The sequence below is a fragment of the Schistocerca americana genome, chromosome 8 (assembly GCF_021461395.2).
Source record: "Schistocerca americana isolate TAMUIC-IGC-003095 chromosome 8, iqSchAmer2.1, whole genome shotgun sequence".
In the NCBI taxonomy this organism is placed as follows: domain Eukaryota; kingdom Metazoa; phylum Arthropoda; class Insecta; order Orthoptera; family Acrididae; genus Schistocerca; species Schistocerca americana.
In genome coordinates this window covers 124,216,329-124,236,233 of record NC_060126.1, presented here as the reverse complement: position 1 = coordinate 124,236,233, position 19,905 = coordinate 124,216,329, and the positions used below count along the sequence as shown (strand labels likewise).

The 19,905-nt window shown below is 40.6% G+C and overlaps 1 protein-coding gene across 3 annotated transcripts in view; it reads right to left on the bottom strand.

Annotated features, from left to right (window-relative positions):
* LOC124545493 overlaps positions 1–19,905 on the bottom strand; it is a 127,152-nt gene that overhangs the window by 75,861 nt on the left and 31,386 nt on the right. For all 3 annotated transcript variants that reach the window (XM_047124436.1, XM_047124438.1, XM_047124437.1), the window contains exon 8: positions 7,843–8,141. In XM_047124436.1, coding sequence (XP_046980392.1) covers positions 7,843–8,141 — 299 coding nt within the window. The remainder of the gene's footprint in view (positions 1–7,842; positions 8,142–19,905) is intronic.

The window sequence follows — 19,905 nt, the reverse complement described above, 5'->3', positions numbered from 1 at the left end:
GCCCACACTGATACAGTTGGTGGTTGATTTAAGTACACTCATGCGGCGACACTGCACTCTGAGCACTCACATCCACACACACTAGTAGCACGATACACAAGGAAATTCTCTGCAGGACTGGTGAAAAAAGAAAAATTTGGAAAACACAGTCAAGAAAAAGGGACAGGATGATAGGCTGTGCATTAAGACTTGGGCAACAACTTCCATGGTAGGGCAGAGTATGCACTTTGAGGATTGTGAACCCAGGAACACATGGTGTTTGGGTGTTTTAATCTAGTGACCAATTTTACAATCTCAAGAACCAATGCACACAGAGATGGTCATATGTGGTTTTACAGCATTTTCTATTGTTTTTATTGTTGTGGGACATGAAATTGTGTTTTGCACAGCAATTGCAAATATTTTGCGTTCTACATTTTTAAGTGCTATATAATACATTACAGCTATAAGTAAGGTAATTGTTAATTCTTCAGCTACAGTAATTTATGGTGGGTAAAATTCTGTATATTTTTAAAACTAGTTAAACAAGCTGAGGACATTAAGCCACACTCTGTTGGTTTGGTACAATCTTTCATCTTGAAACAGGAGGTGGTTTTCTAATATGGAAAATGTGATATCTGTAAATGAACTGATGTCCTTTAATGTCTTAACAATATTATCAGTATTGAAAATTGAAATTTATGTTAGTTTACAAGAGTTCCTATTTCAAAACATATGTAATTTATAACTGGTTTTTGAGAAACTTCTACTTAATTCAATTTCACATATAGATTATTGGTATGCAGCAGAGTACCTAATAAGGTAAAAGATAGACTGTTAAACTCTCTTTCAAGGTACATGACCATCTTGTAATGTGGAACATTTTTTCACATTTGGAAAAACTATACTTTTATAGAATATTTTTTGTAATTTCAGAAAAAAGACTAGAGCACTCAAAATGAGAATGCTATCTTTTAAATATGGAATAAGGAAATAGATTACACTTCTGTTACTGAGCTGACTAGAAGCAAAAGTGTGAAAAGTGTTGCAAGGCGCAATGCTCAACCCTACTAGAGGCAAAATTTGATGCAACTGTTGTCCCAATTTATAAGAAGGTAGATTAAAACATTCATAACTAAAGATCAACATCCCTTATTCCCATAATATCTAAAGTCATTGAACACAGCATGAAAGAGCAACTATGCAGCTACTTGGGGAACAATGAACTTATCCTTTCTTTGCTGTGTGGCTTTCAGTCCAGTCTATCCACCACTGAAGCTGTGAAATATCTAGTTGAAAGATATCCTCAGATGTTTTGAAACCAATTTTTTGCCTGTGCAACACACCTTGATCTAAGCAAAGCATTTGGCTCTGTAATCATATAGTATCCTAATATCTAAATTGGAACAAAGTAGTGATGACAACAATGAACTACCATTACTCAAACCATACCTGTTGGACAGGTAACCAGCCGTTACAGTAAATAATCATAAATCAAATATCCTGTCAATTACTCCCATTTTGTCTACTCTTTTCTCAATATATATGAATGATCTGCATATGTCTACACCCTACAAGTGGGTAATGTATGCTGATGATACAACTCTTGTAACGACTGAACCCAATGCAGAAAAGGTGAAAAGTGAAAAAATGACAATGGTTGATAAGCCTGCGCAGTAGCTACACAAAGACAAACTAATACAAATAAAAGCAAAACTTTAACTATGTATTTTTTCTCCAAAAACTGCATGAAAAAGTAAATGACTGTGACTCCATAAGATTACCAGAGAAACAGATATACAAGGTGTTACAAAAAGGTACGGCCAAACTTTCAGGAAACAATCCTCACACACAAATAAAGAAAAGATGTTATGTGGACATGTGTCATGTTAGAGCTCGTTTTCGTTTCGTCCACCTGCACTCAATGGAGCACGTTATCACGATTTCATACGGGATACTCTACCTGTGCTGCTAGAACATATGCCCTTACAAGTACGACACAACATGTGGTTCATGCACGATGGAGCTCCTGCACATTTCAGTCGAGGTGTTCGTATGCTTCTCAACAACAGATTCAGTGACCAATGGACTGGTAGAGGCGGACCAATTCCATGGCCTCCACAGTCTCCTGACCTCAACCCTCTTGACTTTCATTTATGGGGGCATTTGAAAGCTCTTGTCTAGGCAACCCCGGTACCAAATGTAGAGTGTCTTCGTGCTCGTATTGTGGACGGCTGTGATACAATACGCCATTCTCCAGGGCTGCATCAGCGCATCAGGGATCCCATGTGACGGAGGGTGGATGTATGTATCCTCGCTAAAGGAGGACATTTTGAACATTTCCTGTAACAAAGTGTTTGAAGTCACACTGGTACGTTCTGTTGCTGTGTGTTTCCATTACATGATTAATGTGATCTGAAGAGAAGTAATAAAATGAGCTCTAACATGGAAAGTAAGTGTTTCCGGACACATGTCCGCATAACATATTTTCTTTCTTTGTGTGTGAGGAATGTTTCCTGAAAGTTTGGCCGTACCTTTTTGTAACACCCTGTATATTTTACGTGACATAATTACAAATTAACAATTTTTGAATTCTTTCACTTTACTTGAACTGTGAAACCTTGCTGCATGCCTGTTTTCATGATTCAAAGAGTTGGAGAGGACAATGATAAGTTAATGGTCTTTGCTGCTGATCTAAGGATCTGAGAAAAAAACAAAATGAAGTGCTACAGCAAACATATGCATGGATAAAACTGACTGGATTAATATGGTTACAAAATTTTATGTGAGCAAGAGTGAGTGCAGGAGGAGGAGGAGGAGGAGGAGGAGGAGGAGGAGGAATACTCCAGGACCCACACTGATGGGGAAACAGAAGTAAAAAGTTAACAGATTCAGATATTGTGAATCAAGTGGTAGAAATGATGATCAAAATGGTGTGGTAAGCAATAACATCTTCGAGGAGTATCAGTAACTTGGTGTGGAATAAAACGTTCCACATAAGATCAAGGGAATAATATAGTTATCCTATAATGTATGAAATTTTACAGAAGCAGAGTAGGACTACCATCAATGGATAGCACAATTAAGAGATCAGGAAAATGGTGAAGTCCTTACAGTAATGGATAGAATCAGCAAGGCTCAGATGGTACAGACATGTATATGTTTCAGGTTACCTTTTGTTGATAGTTTCTCTGACACTACGGTTCACAGTTACTGTTTTCTGGAATTAGCCACTCAAGTAACACCTATTACAAATTATCAGTTGCTTTTTGCAGTATTGGTAAGTATTGAGAATGCAGATAAAGCTGAATTAATATTTATTGTGCTTTCGTAAGGCATGCCTGATAATAGTACTTTTTATTCTTCCAGTTTTCCGGTTATGTGGAATTCAATTAACATTCTCAAGTTAGCAATTATGAAATATGAAGAATGTGGTTCCCAGCCGAAATCACCTACTTCTCCCAAGGACGTACATGTGTGTCATTTGTTAATTTATTTCCTTGACATTCAATCGAATATCAATATTTTGTTTGAAATTGTGGATATGTTAGAAGAAATAGGAAAAAACTGTGACGATTCCATGAATCATGGTTCGGATGACATTAGTTGTGCCAGTAACAGTTCTGAAGAAGAATACCGTCCAAGCCTTTAAAAAAACCATGTTCTGCAATAGCTTTCAACAACAAAGAAAATGTGTGAAATATTGGTTAAACGAAAGAAGGAAAAAATGCTTGAAGTTATTCAGAGTGCAAAGGTGTTTTTGCTTCATAAAATCGGAGCATGAACTGTACAAATGTAAGAATGAATTACATGCAGTAAGAAATATGCGCCAAACAGAAATCCAAAACCATCTGAATGAAAAGCCGTTTGAAAGATTTAGTATTAAATGAACTTTGGATGAAGCCTGACCAACAGGCAGTACATACATTGATGAAAAATGATAGTGCATTGCGAATCGCTAGTTTCTAGTTGAAATCTAGATCTGCCAATAAAATTTCAAAAGGATGACTGATAGCTGAAATCTATTCTTTACAAATCAATATAACAGTCGCTGCGTGCAACAGCCTTCTGAATGGAAGATAACCTGATGAAGATTTAGAACTGTTCGTGAGAGGCTATGCACCGTTCCCGAGACTAGGCCCTCCGAATTGCATCCGACATGAACATTGCTAATTTTCAGGCTTTGTCGACCTGGCTACCTAGGTTCAAGAAATCTACAGAATAGAAAGTAGCAAAATTATCAAGTTTACGTCACATAAACATGTAGAGCAGCTGCCAGTGATAGACAATGGTACAGAGCAATTCATAGCTGACGTAAAGACGAGACTTGCTTTTATCCCCACAGCTGATCTGTCAGGTTTTGTGAAAGAATTGCAGGCACAATGCACTTCACCATTTCGGGGTGAATAAAAGACGGAGTCGGCCGCCCAATGAATGAATGCACTGACACATTCATGTACGATAATGCCAGCGATAAGTACGAGTGGTTTACTGTTTCTGCAGCTATATATCTGTCTTCAAGAACTGCAAGGCAAATGTGGATCAAAAATAAAAGAATGGACTGTTTAGTTGCAAAAATCTTGTAATCGACATATCAAAATCTGGAAAAGTGGGGAAGAATATTTTTCAACATTTCGTTCGAAACGTATTCCCACCAGCTGCAGAAACTAATTCATTGCTTTTGTTGGATTCATGGTCTGGACATAGCACCACCTCTGTTACTGTGGAGGATGACAAAAAATCTGTAGATGTAATGTGGATTCTGCCTGTAACTACTAATGTGACTCATAAAAACATTTTTTGGGGAAATTATCAGACAACATAATTTCCAATACCCCTCTCATTTCATATTTGTCACTGGATCAGTATTCTTAAGCTCTAGCCATTTGTGCATTACCAGTTTTCTCCACCACGATTTACAAATTTGATCACATATGCCTGGTATGCAGCGCAATATGTGGAACAACAGCCAGGACTGTTTCAGACTCCATTCCAGTTCTGTCTAAATAAAACTAATGCTTCCTGCAAAGTGCCTGACTGCATCAATTTTTCCTTTGTCCAGTGTGCCCGGAGCGAGAAAAATGTTTGTTTTTGTCATTCAATACACTTTGCATTTTTGTGACAACTATAGAGAACAAACAGAGAACTGTTTCACTGATAGTCAAACGTACAACATTCAAACATTTTTATAAGGAATGGCTGACAGGAACTGTTATAAAATGGAGTACCTTAAGACACATTTCATTTCAACAAATTAAAAATCCTCACTGATGGACGTCTTCTCTGACATCAAACACTGCCGTGATTTTATTTTCTCTGCTAGCCACTTTTATCAGTAATATATGTGCAAGAACTGAACTGTCAATATGAAGTTATTCAAAAAAACGTTTGTATAGTTACGCCAGGGTTTCACTGGAGCAAACAAGCTAACAAGCATGAGCAAAAGAAAATTCTGCAGCATCACAGGAAAGCTTCTGTGAAGTTTGGAAGGTAGGAGATGAGGTACTGGCGGAAGTAAAGCTGTGAGGATGGGGCGTGAGTTGTGCTTGGGTAGCTCGGATGGTAGAGCACCGGCCCGCAAAAGGCAAAGGTCCCGAATTCGAGTCTCACTCCGGCACACAGTTTTAATCTGCCAGGAAGTTTCAAAAGAGAATTTTGACAGGTGCACCCAGTACGCCTCTTGCAGGTCTGGACTGGACACCACTGCAGCTACTTATGTGTCCCTAACCCTCCCCATTTACCTAATCAGAAAATGGAGACCTGTAGTTTAATGTGGAATCCAAACCATACGTCTTTCGTGGCCACTCCAACATCTGTGAGAAGCAAATGCTCAGTTAAAAATCACAGTGAAAAAGTTGTGGTCTGAACGGGATTTGATCCTGCACTGTCTGGATCACAAAGCATGTGCTTTGCCACTACACCATTTTTGTTGTAGAAAAGAAGATTATGACCATCAGACCTTACACATAGTGAAAATGCTAGCTGTGTTGCCTCTTGAGATGATGCTTGACACTGGTAATTAGTGTCCTGTTTATAAATTTCCCCTCAATGATAATGAGAAGCCAGGGAGAAATGGCAGCTGACACACAAGAAGAATTTTGGACCACTGCTAAGGAGAGATGGAGATGCAATTTCATGTAAAGTGCACGATCTCCACGCATGTCACGCTTCCATACAAATTGAAACACTTAAATTCTTCCTTCCTTGCACCATTTTGCATACTACGTCAAGAACAGTGTACTTGCCATGCAAAATAATCCTCACTGAATAGCAAAGTTTGGCATTGTGACTCTAACAAGATAGAGTTGTATCCTGTATGCTGAATATTAGCTCCAAAAACTAAAAACTAATAACACAGCATTCATGTTCGCTACCTCACGTTCTCTCCTGTTCCCTCCAGTATAAACGATTATACCCATATACAAGTGAATGGTAATAAATTTTCTGCAAATACTCATTCTTATGTGTTTGCTTCCATTTGCTCTATTGTAAACCAGGATTTAGGTGCCTGAAATTGGCGTCTGTGAACTCCAGATAATTCTGCTATGCGGTGTTGCACGAGTGATTCACTGAGTCATGAGCTAGGTGGGCAGGGCTGTACAAACAGCTGTTCTTTGCATGGCAAAAATGTGTAACTTCAACATTTTTAACAAAATACTTGCAGTGTGTCTTAGCAGCTAAAATTCTGGCAGTGCATTTCTTTAGTTGCCTTCTTCCTGTGTAAAAAATTTCCAGGTAGGTTTAGACATGTCTTATTGGACCATTCCCTTGTGAGAGGAAGGCCAGGGGACAGCTGGCTGAGAGAAGTTGAAGAGAAATTGGGAAACGAGGTCAGGACTTTAACAGGATGGTTACTGAATAGTGGTGAAAGACGGAGGAAGACCCTGGTCAGGGGCTGGAAGCTCTTCCTGATGCTGCAGATGATGATGTACATTGCAGAATACAACACATTTAGAAGAAGAAATGAAATGTATAAGTGTGTGGTTGTAACAGAAAATGGGAATTCTTTAATAGAGTATTTAAAGTTTTGTGAAAGGAAATTTTTTAAAATTGTATTAGTGTTTTACAATAAAATTACTTTCTTTCACATCATCATCATCATCATTGAGAATAATAAACAAAAAGCCCTCAAATAATATAAATAAGAACTTTTTACAATTTCCATTCCCTGAATAAGGCGTGCATGCTAAAGTGAGCTGCGAATACATGTGTCCTTTGCATATCACTTCTCTTTTTTTCCGTTTATCCTAATACTACATCACAAGAATTTCATATAGGTAGTGTTTTCAGTGAGATAAATTTTTGATACTATGGACAACAAACCTTTGAAAAATTCCAGACAACTATGAATAAAACTGACTGAACTGCTGCAAACAGTGTACTGCCAAAAAAAGGTTGCTACTACCTGACATGCTCTTGTTCAAGCAACTAAAGTACAGTTTTCTATTGACAGATAAAATATAGTTCTCAGAAATATGTGCACACACTGTTCTAACAAAATTCAGTGTCATTCTCAGCCACTCCTAATTTTCATTCCTCTCCACTTTGTTTGTATAGTTTCATCTCATCCTTCTGCACTGCCTACTTCCATAGTGTAAAATATACCTTCTATGCACCTTACAATTATTCCCATAGTTTTCTTTACTCAGCTTTAAACCTGAACCGCTGGCTTCCTAGTTTACATCTCCCCACACTCCTCACCCATCCTGTTGTCACTGCTACCTTCTAATTATTGTTGTTACTATCCCTCTTTCATGTGTGTGTTCCATGTCATTAGCTAGACCGTTTGAGTGTTTTACTACCTAATTGCAATCAAATCTTAAAATAGTGGTGCTCATTGTTACATGATGAGGACTTGCTTACTTCTGAACATCCATAGAAACATTTGCCTGTACAAGAGGTAAGTTGACTGCCTGGATCACTGTGATGTCTGGAGGTCCACTGTCAACAATAGCAGCATCCCTCACGACAACACTTCTTGAGTCTGTCAGATCATATGCAGGAGTACTGTGACTCTTATCCAGGATCCCCCGTGTTCCTGACTTACGGCCTTCTATACCAAGGCATGTTGCTGGACGAGATGATCCAGATGACAACCCATGGCCAACACTTGCTGATTTGTCTCGCAGAACGCGTCCTTCTTGTGGAAGACCACGAAGCAGCTGCAAACAAATTTAATAACTGACTGGTTGAAAATGAAAATAAGGACAAAAGAAAAATCAGAACTACATAAAGGCTAACAATTACCGTATATACTTGAATAATCCGCGCATGTTTTTCCCGAATTTTAGGACGAAAAACTGGGGTGCACAGATTATTCTAAACATTTTTGGTACTACTACGCCTCCAATAATACATCCCATTATACTATTGCATTGTTGTGGCGTCAGTCTGTGATGCATCAGTAGCATGTTAGGAGTGAAGTGTTAACGTCTTCAAACTTGTTAATTATGGCTACAAGTTCTCGTTATCACTCGTACACTGCTAAAGAAAAAGTGAAAATTATTGAAGAAGCCAAGAATATTGGAAACCATGCAGCAGGAAGAAAGTACAACGTGAGTGAGAGTTGTATTCGTGACTGGCGAAAAAATAAAACACAGCTTCAAGAAACTAATAGTAATTGCCAGGCATTTCGCAGCTGAAAAGCGAAGCAACTGGACCTCAAGAAAAGGCTCTGTGATTATGTAGATGAGAAGAAACAATACGGATGCGTGGTGACGAGTGAAATGTGCCAACTTATAAAGCACTGTCTTTAGCCAAAGAACTAGGCATTACCAATTTCAAAGCTAGCCGGGGCTGGCTATCAAGATTTTTCAACCGAAATGGTTTAGGATTCCAGAGGAAAACTAGTATCGCTCAGCAGCTTCCAGGCGGTTACGAGGAAAACATAGTGAATTTTCATCGTTATGTGATAAATCTGTGCCATAAACAGTCCTATATATTATCGCAAATTGGTAATGCGTATCAAACGCCAGTCTATTTTGAGATGCCGCTCGACAACACAGTGAACAGGAAAGGAGAATCCAGCGTCATGATACGAACTGGCGGCAGTAAGAAACAAAGATGTACAGTGATGTGTGTAACTGGTGATAGATGAAAGCTACCACCTTACGTGATATTTATAAGGAAAACTATTCCGAAAATATCAGTAAAAGGCATACCGGTATTAGTGAGAGCAAATCCGAAAGGGTGGATGGACAATGAACTTATAATTAACTGGGTGACACACGTTTGATAACGTTGTCCTGGTGCGCTACTGAATTTATGCAACATGTGGGTCCTGGACAGCTTCCGCAGACATATAACTAAGGAAGTGCGAGACAAATTACAAAAAGGGAAAACTGACTTGGTCATTATCCCTGGAGGCCTAACATCCATCCTACAACCACTAGATGTGTGTATAAATCGGCCATTCAAAGCTACACTTAAACAGTGATATACGCAATGGATGGTTGATGATACCGTTAAGTTCACACCTAGTGGAAAAATCAAACAGCCGGATTTGTCCCAGATTTGTGAATGGGTGAAAAGTGCATGGGACTCCATTCCACAACCACAGGTGGAAAAATCCTTCAAAAAATGTGGAATCACAAATTCACTGGATGGAACAGAGGACGACGCTCTATGGGAAGATGGTGAAGATGACAATGATTCTCCTGCTAGTGATGACGATGAAAGTGATGAATAGAGAGGTAAGAGAGGAAACGTACCGGTATTGACTAAAATATTTTATTGCACATACTGTATTAACAAACTCTTAAGCAAGATAATTCACATGTCTTTTTTAGCTATTGTAGGTACGCGTTGAGTCCCGGCTGGCGGTGATAATGTTCCCTGCCCGCCCGTCTAATGGGCCAGCCGGCCAGCTGCACGCCGATGGCCGCCCACCCGCCGGCTGGCCAGCTGCACGCCGCTGAATCGGTTGCGTTTTAACAATGTATCAACCTGTACAGCAGCATTGCTTCAAACCAGTAGTTATTATACATACTACATCATAATGTTGGAACAATTCTTTTTTTTTTTTTTTTTTTTTTTTTTTTTTGTGTAAATAAAACAAATTAAAGCAAAAAATAATTTTTTTTCCTCTTCCTCAAAATTGGGGTGCACGGATTATTCAAGGGCATGGATTACTCGAGTATATATGGTATATATTCGAGTGCCAAATGGAAACAGTGCTCGGTACATATAAATAATAGCATAGCAAATCAACACGTTATCTGCTCATAGATTCTTTCTTCCACAGCAAGACTAAATGATAATAGTTAAATGAAAGATATATATATATGAGGGAAACATTCCACGTGGGAAAAAATATATATAAAAACAAAGATGAGGTGACTTACCGAACGAAAGCGCTGGCAGGTCGATAGACACACAAACAAACACAAACATACACACAAAATTCCAGCTTTCGCAACCAACGGTTGCCTCATCAGGAAAGAGGGAAGGAGAGGGAAAGACGTAAGGAAGTGCGTTTTAAGTGAGAGGGTAAGGAGTCATTCCAATCCCGGGAGCGGAAAGACTTACCTTAGGGGGAAAAAAGGACGGGTATACACTCGCACACACACACACATATCCATCCACACATATACAGACACAAGCAGACATATTTAAAGACCAGATATGTCTGCTTGTGTCTGTATATGTGTGGACGGATGTGTGTGTGTGTGTGTGTGTGTGTGCGCGCGAGTGTATACCCGTCCTTTTTTCCCCCTAAGGTAAGTCTTTCCGCTCCCGGGATTGGAATGACTCCTTACCCTCTCACTTAAAACGCACTTCCTTACGTCTTTCCCTCTCCTTCCCTCTTTCCTGATGAGGCAACAGTTTGTTGCGAAAGCTTGAATTTTGTGTGTATGTATGTGTCTGTTTGTGTTTCTATCGACCTGCCAGCGCTTTCGTATGGTAAGTCACATCATCTTTGTTGGGGGTGGGGAATAAATGCTAATGAGATCACAAAGTTAAGAAAATCACATCAGGACATGATAGTATGGAAACTAACAAATAACAACTGAAAGTTTTATTTTGTTGTGGGGAAGAAGGCACATGCTTAATCAGAAATTGAGGAACAGCTAACCAAGGATGAATTGATTATTCAGCTTCTCCCAGCATACTTCATACTGTCACATACAAGATGGTGTAATTAGATGAATGACAAACACTAACTTCACTTTACGAAGATTTATTCAGCACTTGCACATACAAGAGCGCGGAGCGAGCTGCCTCCGGCCAGAACACACACAGTATAGGCCTACATACAGCTACAAAACATTTCACTACAATGGTTCTTGACATTTGTGGATACTTCTAGAATGTACTTAAACCGAATATAGAAATTAATACTTTACTGTCCAGTTGAGTTTTGAACTCACTACCCTTCATGCAACAGTTAGTATCATAACCACTACACTACGATGCTACTCAGTTTCTTCTGCAACATTGTTCCCTCCTTATGAGAACAGCATCTCGGTGTTGCGTCATCCTCGTCCGGGAACTAGTCATCAGTCCTGCATACTCCGACTCGCGATGACTGATTCTCACCCTGGCGACGATCATCTTACAACTTCTTTTGCCGCTACACTCTTCACCACATTTCCGCTTGTTGCCTGTCATTGAAGCTTTGAATTTACCCTGGATTGCAGGACCCTTATAGGGCTTCATTCGAAGGATGTGGATCGTATCTCTGATCTTTCATCGTCTTGTGTCGGGGTCAAAATCTTCAACTTCATTAGTAACATCAGACAACTGTCTTACAACCTCATAAGGTCCAAAGTAGCTTCTCAGAGAGACCAACCTTCCAAACAGGAGTGAAGATCCAGACGAGGTCGGTCACCAGGCTGGTAGGCAACAGGGCGGTGGCTCTCGTCATACCTTCGGCAATCGTCTCCTTGAACCTACAGTGTGCGGAGTCGAGCTAACTGCTGAGCTTCCTCAGCTCTGGTTAACACCTGGCCATTGTAGTTGTCGTCCATGTCTTCAGGATGTAATGGAAACACAGTGTCCATCGTCGTAATCGCATCACGCCCATGCACCAGGAAAAATGGCGTAAAATCCTGTGGTGTCTTGTTTGGCGGTATTGTAGGCAAACGTCATCCCAGTTGTCCTGCTCAACATTGATGAACATTAATGGCATGTCAGCCAAGGTCTTATTAAGGGGTTCAGAAAGCCCGTTAGTTTGCGGATGGTAGACAGCTGTCATGCGATGAATAATGTTGCACCGACGGTTTATCTCAGTCACAAGATTCAATTGAAAAACATTCCCTCGATCCGTAATATCGACCTTGGGGCACCATGTTTTAATACAATGTCTTTCACGATGAATTTGGCTACCTCGGATGCTTTGGCTGTTTTCATGGCTTTTGTAAAGGCATAGCATGTCAGGTAATCAGTGCAAACAATAATCCATCTACTGCTACTAGCAGACATTGGAAATCGTCCAAGGAAGTCAATCCTAACACAGTGGAAAGGCACTTTGGCTGGTGGAAGTGGTATGAGTCGGCCAGGTGGTTTCTGAGGAACCGCCTTTCTCCTCTGGCACTCTCGACAGTGGGACACATAGTGACGGACACTCCTAAAGAAACCAGGCCAGAAAATTCTCTTGCGGATCCTATCGTATGTCTTAATAAATCCTAAATGTCCGGCCTCAGGTGTGTCATGAAATTTCTGTAGAACACCTAAGCGAATGTGTTTAGGAATCACTAGTAGCCACCTCTTTCCAAAAGGATCAAAGTTTTTCTCACAAAATAATCCATTAACTACCTTAAATTGTCCTTTCACATCCTCTGATTGATTTAAGGCAAGCATAATTTGAGATATCTTGGCATCCTTCTTCTGTTCGGCAGAGTGTTCCTGGAGTACAGCGAGGCAGTCACTATCTTCATCAAAGTCTTGATGGTCTTGCACAGGGTTTCTTGAGAGACAGTCGGCATCTTTGTGTTTTCTTCCACTTTTGTACACTACGGTAATGTCATACTCTTGAAGATGTAGTGCCCACCTGGCGAGTCGTACTGTTGGATCCTTAAGACCTGTCAACCGACAAAGTGAATGATGGTCTGTAAAAACTGTGAATGGCCTTCCATAGAGATACTGCCGAAACCTGCACATGGTCCAGATCACAGCAAGACATTCTCTTTCTGTAGTTGAGTAGTTTCTCTCAGCTATTGTAAGTGTCCCAGAAGCACAGGCTATAACCTCCTCTTTTCCATCCGAAATCTGTACCAGAACAGCACCGATCCCATACCCGCTGGCATCAGTGTGTAGTTCTATAGGTGCTCTCTCATCATACAGACCAAGTACAATGTCAGTCATCAGAGCTTTTTGCAGCACATTGAAAGAATCTTGATGAGCACCACCCCAGATAAATTTAGCATCAGCTTTTAACAACCCTTGGAGTGGCATGGCTTTGATACAAAACTCTTTGGTAAAACGATGGTAATAAGAACATAATCCAAGGAAGCTTCTCACATCTCTAATACTTTTAGACACAAGAAATTCTGTTATAGATCTCACCTTTTCTGGGTCTGGCCTCATACCTCCATTTGACACAATGTGTCCAAGAATTTTGATTTCTTTTGCTCCAAAGAGACACTTTCTTGGATTAAGTTTCAGTCCGCCTTGTTGGAGACCCTTAAGAACGGCCCTCGGTCTTCTTATATGTTCATCAAATGTCTGTGAGAACACTATAATGCCATCTAAATAACAAAGACACATCATCCACTTCAGGTGCCTTAGAAAATTATCCATCACACGTTCAAAAGTTGCTGGCATGTCACACAAACCAAACGGCATTACCTTAAACTCATACAGGCCTTCAGGGGTGATGAATGCAGTTCTCTCACTATCAACCTCATCCACTTTGATTTGCCAGTATCCCAACTACATGTCCATGGTTGAGAAAAACCATTTTCTGCAACTGGCGACAGTATTCCTCCGAAATGACTGAATATGATGCTCCAGCATATACAAGAGATTGGACTGGTCGGCCATCCATGAGGATACCAATGTAATTTTCTATCATTTTTGTAGTGATCGACGGCAGAGGATTTTTCTCTTCGGCAGCCTCACCTCCAAGGAAGGCTGCACCCTTTAGTTTTCCAGGTTGCAGTGGCTAGGTGACCAGCTGGAGCTTCTAAACGGCAATGGAGACCTTGATCGGCGTGTTGGGGAGTGTCCTCTCCAGCGGCTAGCTTGTGGCGATGGTGACCTACGCCGTTCTGCACCCACATCATCTTTTTCATCTTCGTCATTTTGGAGTTGGCGATGGCTAGGATTGGTCTGCTGTTTTCTCGCGCACCTTTCTTGACAATAGCGCACCACACGTCCCGGTCGTCCGCAATGGAAACATACTGGTTGGTTATCCTGGGTCCTCCAGATGTCAGTCTTCTTTGGTGCCCAAACAAGTTCCGCATGCAGCATTGTAGGAAAGTAACTCTGCCTGGGTCTTGACTTTTTCACCGCTTTAAAAGGAAATGAAGGACGATCCAAGTGCCTTCTAAACTTCCTCTCTCACTGTCTGATGAAGAACACTTGTGAAATTAGTTGCTTCCTCCATCACAGACATTGATATGACGTTTGGAAGCATTTCAAACTACTTGCGTGTAATTATTTTTTGATGCATTGTCTTGATATACCGGCAACATTTTATGAAGTCGTCTGCTGTCGAAACCTCCTTCAGGAGTAGGGCTCGATACATGTCCTCAGCAACACCCTTCATGAGATGTGCAACCTTATCTTCCTCCTTCATTCTAGGATCCACTATTTTACACAGCTCCGAGACGTCTTGAATGTAGGATGCTGTAGTTTCTCCTGGACGCCGTGCCCTGCACTTTAGTTTATCTTCAGCCTTGCACTTTTGTTGTGTGTGTGTCGCCGAAATAATTGCGCAGTTCCGCCTGGAATACTTCCCAGCTTGTGAACTTCTCCTCGTTGTTCTCATACCATTGCTTGGAAGTGCCCTCCAAGTAAAAAATTATGTTAGCCAAACACACGGTGTCATCCCATTTGTTAAATTTACCTATACACTCATATACCTTCAGCCACTTGTTTGGATCTTGGTCTTCGTCACCAATGAACCTGGAAGGATGTCTCATGTGGTGGCACACAGTTGCTGTCATTGTAACATCCTCCTCTTCTTCTGTCTCCGATAGATTGTGATCTGTTGAATATAGCTCGAACTCAGGTTTCTTGACACGTAAATGGTGGCTCTGTCGTGGCCTGATGGGAGCCACTGTATCGTCGATAATGTGCGCTATCACAAGTTCCAATACCCGGCGTCTCCACCAGAATAATGTCACGTAGAAGAAGGTGTAATTAGATGAATGATGAACACAAACTTCACTTAATGAATACAAGAGCGTGGAGCAAACTGCCACCGGCCAGAACACACACAGTATATATACACAGCTATAGAACATTCCAGTACAATGATTCTCGACATTTGTGGATACCTCTAGAATGTACTTGAACCAAATATACAAATTAAAAATTGTACAGTCCAGCTGAGTTTTGAACTTACGACCCTTCATGCAACAGTTTAGTATCATAACCACTACACCACGGTGCTACTCAGCTTCTTCTGCAACAATATCAAAACAATTCAGCCATGAACTATTCCATTAAGAGTTGAAGTCTCAACGCTATGGAGTGGTAAGGGGTAAGTGGCAAGGAGGGGGGGGGGGGGGGAGGACAAGAATATTTTTTTTTAAGGAACAAAACATAACAAAACTAAAAATGAGGAAAAAAGTCTGCCATCTGCTTTACAACTGAACCAATGTGATCATAGCCATACAAATTTTTAACCCAGGTATTTGTATGAGCTGATTAATTCTGACTGTGACTAACAGATATCAGTGCACACTCCACTGTAGAGTGAAAATCTCATTCTCGAAACATCCCCCAGGCTGTGGCTAAGCCACGTCTCCTCAATATTCTTTCTTTCAGAAGTGCTAGTTCTGCAAGGTTTGCAGAAGAGCTTCTGTAAAGTTTGGAAGGTAGGAGACGAGGTAGTGGCAAAATTGAAGCTGTGAGGACAGGTCGTGAGTCGTGCTGGGTAGCTCAGATGGTAGAGCACTTGCCTGCGAAATTCAAAGGTTCCGAGTTCGAGTCTCGGTCTGGCACACGGTTTTAATCTGCCACAAAGTTTCATATCGGCGCACACTCTGCTACAGAGTGAAAATCTCATTCTGAACATATTGTATTGACAGGATATTGTGTTTTTCTTTTTTTCATTTTGTGGAATGCACAATTTAAAATTTCTGAATATCTAAAGCAAGTTGCCAGTAACTGCACAACTTTGAAATCTTTTCAAATGGTTCAAAAATGGCTCTTAGCACTATGGGACTTAACTTCTGAGGTCATCAGTCCCCTAGAACTTAGAACTACTTAAACCTAACTAACCTAAGGACATCACACACATCCATGCCCGAGGCAGGATTCGAACCTGCGACCGTAGCGATCACGCGGTTCCAGACTGTAGCGCCTAGAACCGAATCTTTTCAAGATCTGACTGAGTATGTGTGCAGCTTTTTTCAGAGAGTACTTCATTATAGTCAACAACAAAATCATAACCTTCTGCTTATGAAGAATGTACCTTAACAAATACACTACATCAGTAGTCTGTGAAAAGCTTATATTTTTCAAACTCTAGTGCATCACTCAAAATTATTTTTTTTTCTTTCATTGATCACTTGCAAAGGAGGGCCCACCATGGCGAATGGCTGCAAGGTATTATACCTGGGACCCTAAGCTATATCACCACGGGAGGCCCTAGTCACACGACTTTTCCATTACCATGTAGATTGTTTCAAAAAATGCATCCCATCCTTGAGGACTTCTCTTCATTCCAGAAGGTGAGTAGACCAGAATTGCTCATGGAATTTCAATGAAGCCCACAATCTGTAGAATTATCCCTGGAACTGAACGTGGTCACCTGGTTCTGAGTCAACTGGAAGGCCTGAACCAGGTATTATGAAGAGGTCTTGGGTGTATGGGTATGACCCAGAAACAAAAAGACAGTCATTGCAATGGAAGCATCCTGAATCTCCAAGGCTGAAGAAAATGCGGCAGATGTGAAGCAAAATCAAGGTGATGCTGACTGTCTTCCTTGGTGTCATCAGGAATACGCACCAGAAGGACAAACAGTTACAAAGGAGTACTATCAAGATGTTCTCCTGCGACTCCGTGATGCAGTTCAGCACAGAAGATAAGACAAGTGGGGGCGAAAAACTGGCAACTACATCACTACAGTGCTCCTGCACATTCATCCCACTTGATCGAAAATTTCTGGCCAAACACAGAATTACAGCCATTCGCCAACCTCCCTACTCTCCAGACATGGCTCCTTGCGACTTCTGGTTGTTTCCAAAATTGAAGACGCCACTAAAAGGATCCCATTTTAAGAATAGAGAAGAGAGCATGCAGAACACAACAACGGAGCTAAACCATTCTAAAAGAAGACTTTCAGAGGTGTTTCGGCAGTGGAAGATTCGGTGGGCTAAGTGTGTGCAAGAACAAGGGGCCTACTTTGAAGGGGATTAGGGGGACAACCTCATCAGGTATTTGAAATATTTTTTCTGGCCAACAGTCTGATACCTTTAGACAGGCCTTGTACATCAATAAGCGAATCGAACGTCTGTACGCCTTCACCACAGGTGGCGCATGTGTAATCTTATCTCTCTGCTGCTGACCAGTGTCTGTAACTTGCAGAAGCATACCACGGCAGTGAAGGATATAAGGCCATGCTTCGCACCTTGACGTCAATCTTGTGCCTCACTCTGAGGATGGCCGAATGGTATGCAGCCGAAATATCAGTGGAAGAAATTTTATTTGTGTGGCTGTACGCCCGAAATTTAATGGACTATTCATTATGCCATGAAAAGTTGAAAATGCACAAGACACTTTAGATTAAAAAAATAAAATACATAAAGAACATTATAAAAAGATCAGTCCAATGCCAATACATTAGATGTATGAAAAAGATGTTGTCATTGAACCTGGCAGAAAAATTAGTTCACAACATTTAACATACAGACTAATCTAAGAAAGAACAATCACAAGAAGGTAAAAGCCATACAAATATCATGCCCAGGGAAGTTGTTTCTCGTGCGGTGCAATGTGGAACGAACGGCTGGAATGAAGCAATATTACATAGCCCTGCCTCTGATAGAGTAGGAAATGCCTTTGATGGCCTGGAGTTCATGTGCGAGGTTAGTGCATGGATAAGGTCTCCACATCTTAGGGAATCATACAGATACAATCCATGTAGCAGTACCAAAGGATTGGAAGAAAGTCTGACACAAGAACATGTCTTGGGTAATCCCAATGAGGAGTGAGGACTACCATGAAAAGACCAACAATATATTGGATCTGACCAATTATAAAAAACTTAAGAATTACCAGACTACAAAGATTTTTAAAATCACTAATCAACTGGTGAAAGCATCTTCACTCTCCTCTGACGATAAGAAGCTACTCTGCAAAACAGACCCATACCCACGTAGGCTCTATGAATCACCCAAGGTGCAAAAATCACAGATTCTTTTGAGGCCTATTGTGAGTGCTATAGGGTCTCCCACCCACGAATTAGCTAGACACCTTGCCTCACTGCTGCAACCTCATGCTGGTGGAATTAATAGTTGTATTAAAAATTCATATCATTTCATTGACAAATTAAAAGAAATGCACTTGGGCCAAGGCGATATCCTAGTTACTTTTGATGTTGTGCCATTATTTACCATGACTCCAGTGAATAAAGCTATCTCATGTATAGCGGATATTTTTCCAGCAGATACCTTAGAGTTATTCAGACACTGCCTCACCATGACCTATTTTCAACATAATAATTTTTATGAACACATTGACGGAGTGGCTAAGGGTAGTCCTCTTAGTCCAGGTGTTTTCAATTTGTTTACAGAGAACTTTGAACAACAGGCATTGCAGACTGTCAGGAAAAGACCAGCCAGGTAGTACCACTATGTCGATGCGATGATATTTTCACAGTATGGACACACAGAGCAGAGAAATTGGATGCCTTCTTGATACATCTCTCAATCCAGAAAATACAATTTACTATGGAGACGGAAAATACTGGCCAGCTGAATTTCTTGGATGTGTTTGCTATCAAGTGAGGCGACGGGACATTGGGCCACAGAATATACAGAAATGCAATGCATACTGACTGTTACCTGTATAAAGATCCTACCCATCATCCCAGACAAAAAAAAAGAGGAGTGATCAAAAACTTGGTAGATAGGGTGCACAAGATTTGTGAACCGACTTAATTAAAAGATGACTTTGAACATCTATGGTTGACATTCAAGAAGAATGTTTATTCTAACAAGGAGATAGATAGATAGAGCACTTCACCCAAGGGAGAGAATCAAGACTGATGAGGAATAACGGCTGGCCAAAGGGAAAGTTTTCCTTCCATTTACCTGTATGATTACAGATTGTATTGGGAAAGTATGAGAAAGTACTGTGTGGAAACTACCTCCAGATCCACCAAGGAAATAAAACATGTTTAAGATTGGCAAAAGATATAGGACATCCTTTGGCTACACCAGCTATATATAAAATTCCTTGTAGTTGTGGACTGTTTTATATTAGTACCATAAAAAGAAGTGTTAACACCTGTCTCATAGAACACAAGAGGAATTGCCATTTGGGACACATGGATAAATTGTGCCATAGTGGAATATCTTTACCAAGATGGTGATCGTGATATAAAGTTCACCGAGACAAGTGTCACACCAAAAACATTGCATTATATGCGCATATGTATTGAGAGGCAATTGAGATTTATAAACACTGTAATAATTTTGACAGAAAAGAGGAAGATTTTACATTAGATAAAATTTGGATGTCAACACTGCAACGTACAAATGACAATCGATTACTTTCAATCAAGAATGTTGGCATTACCAGCGATAATCT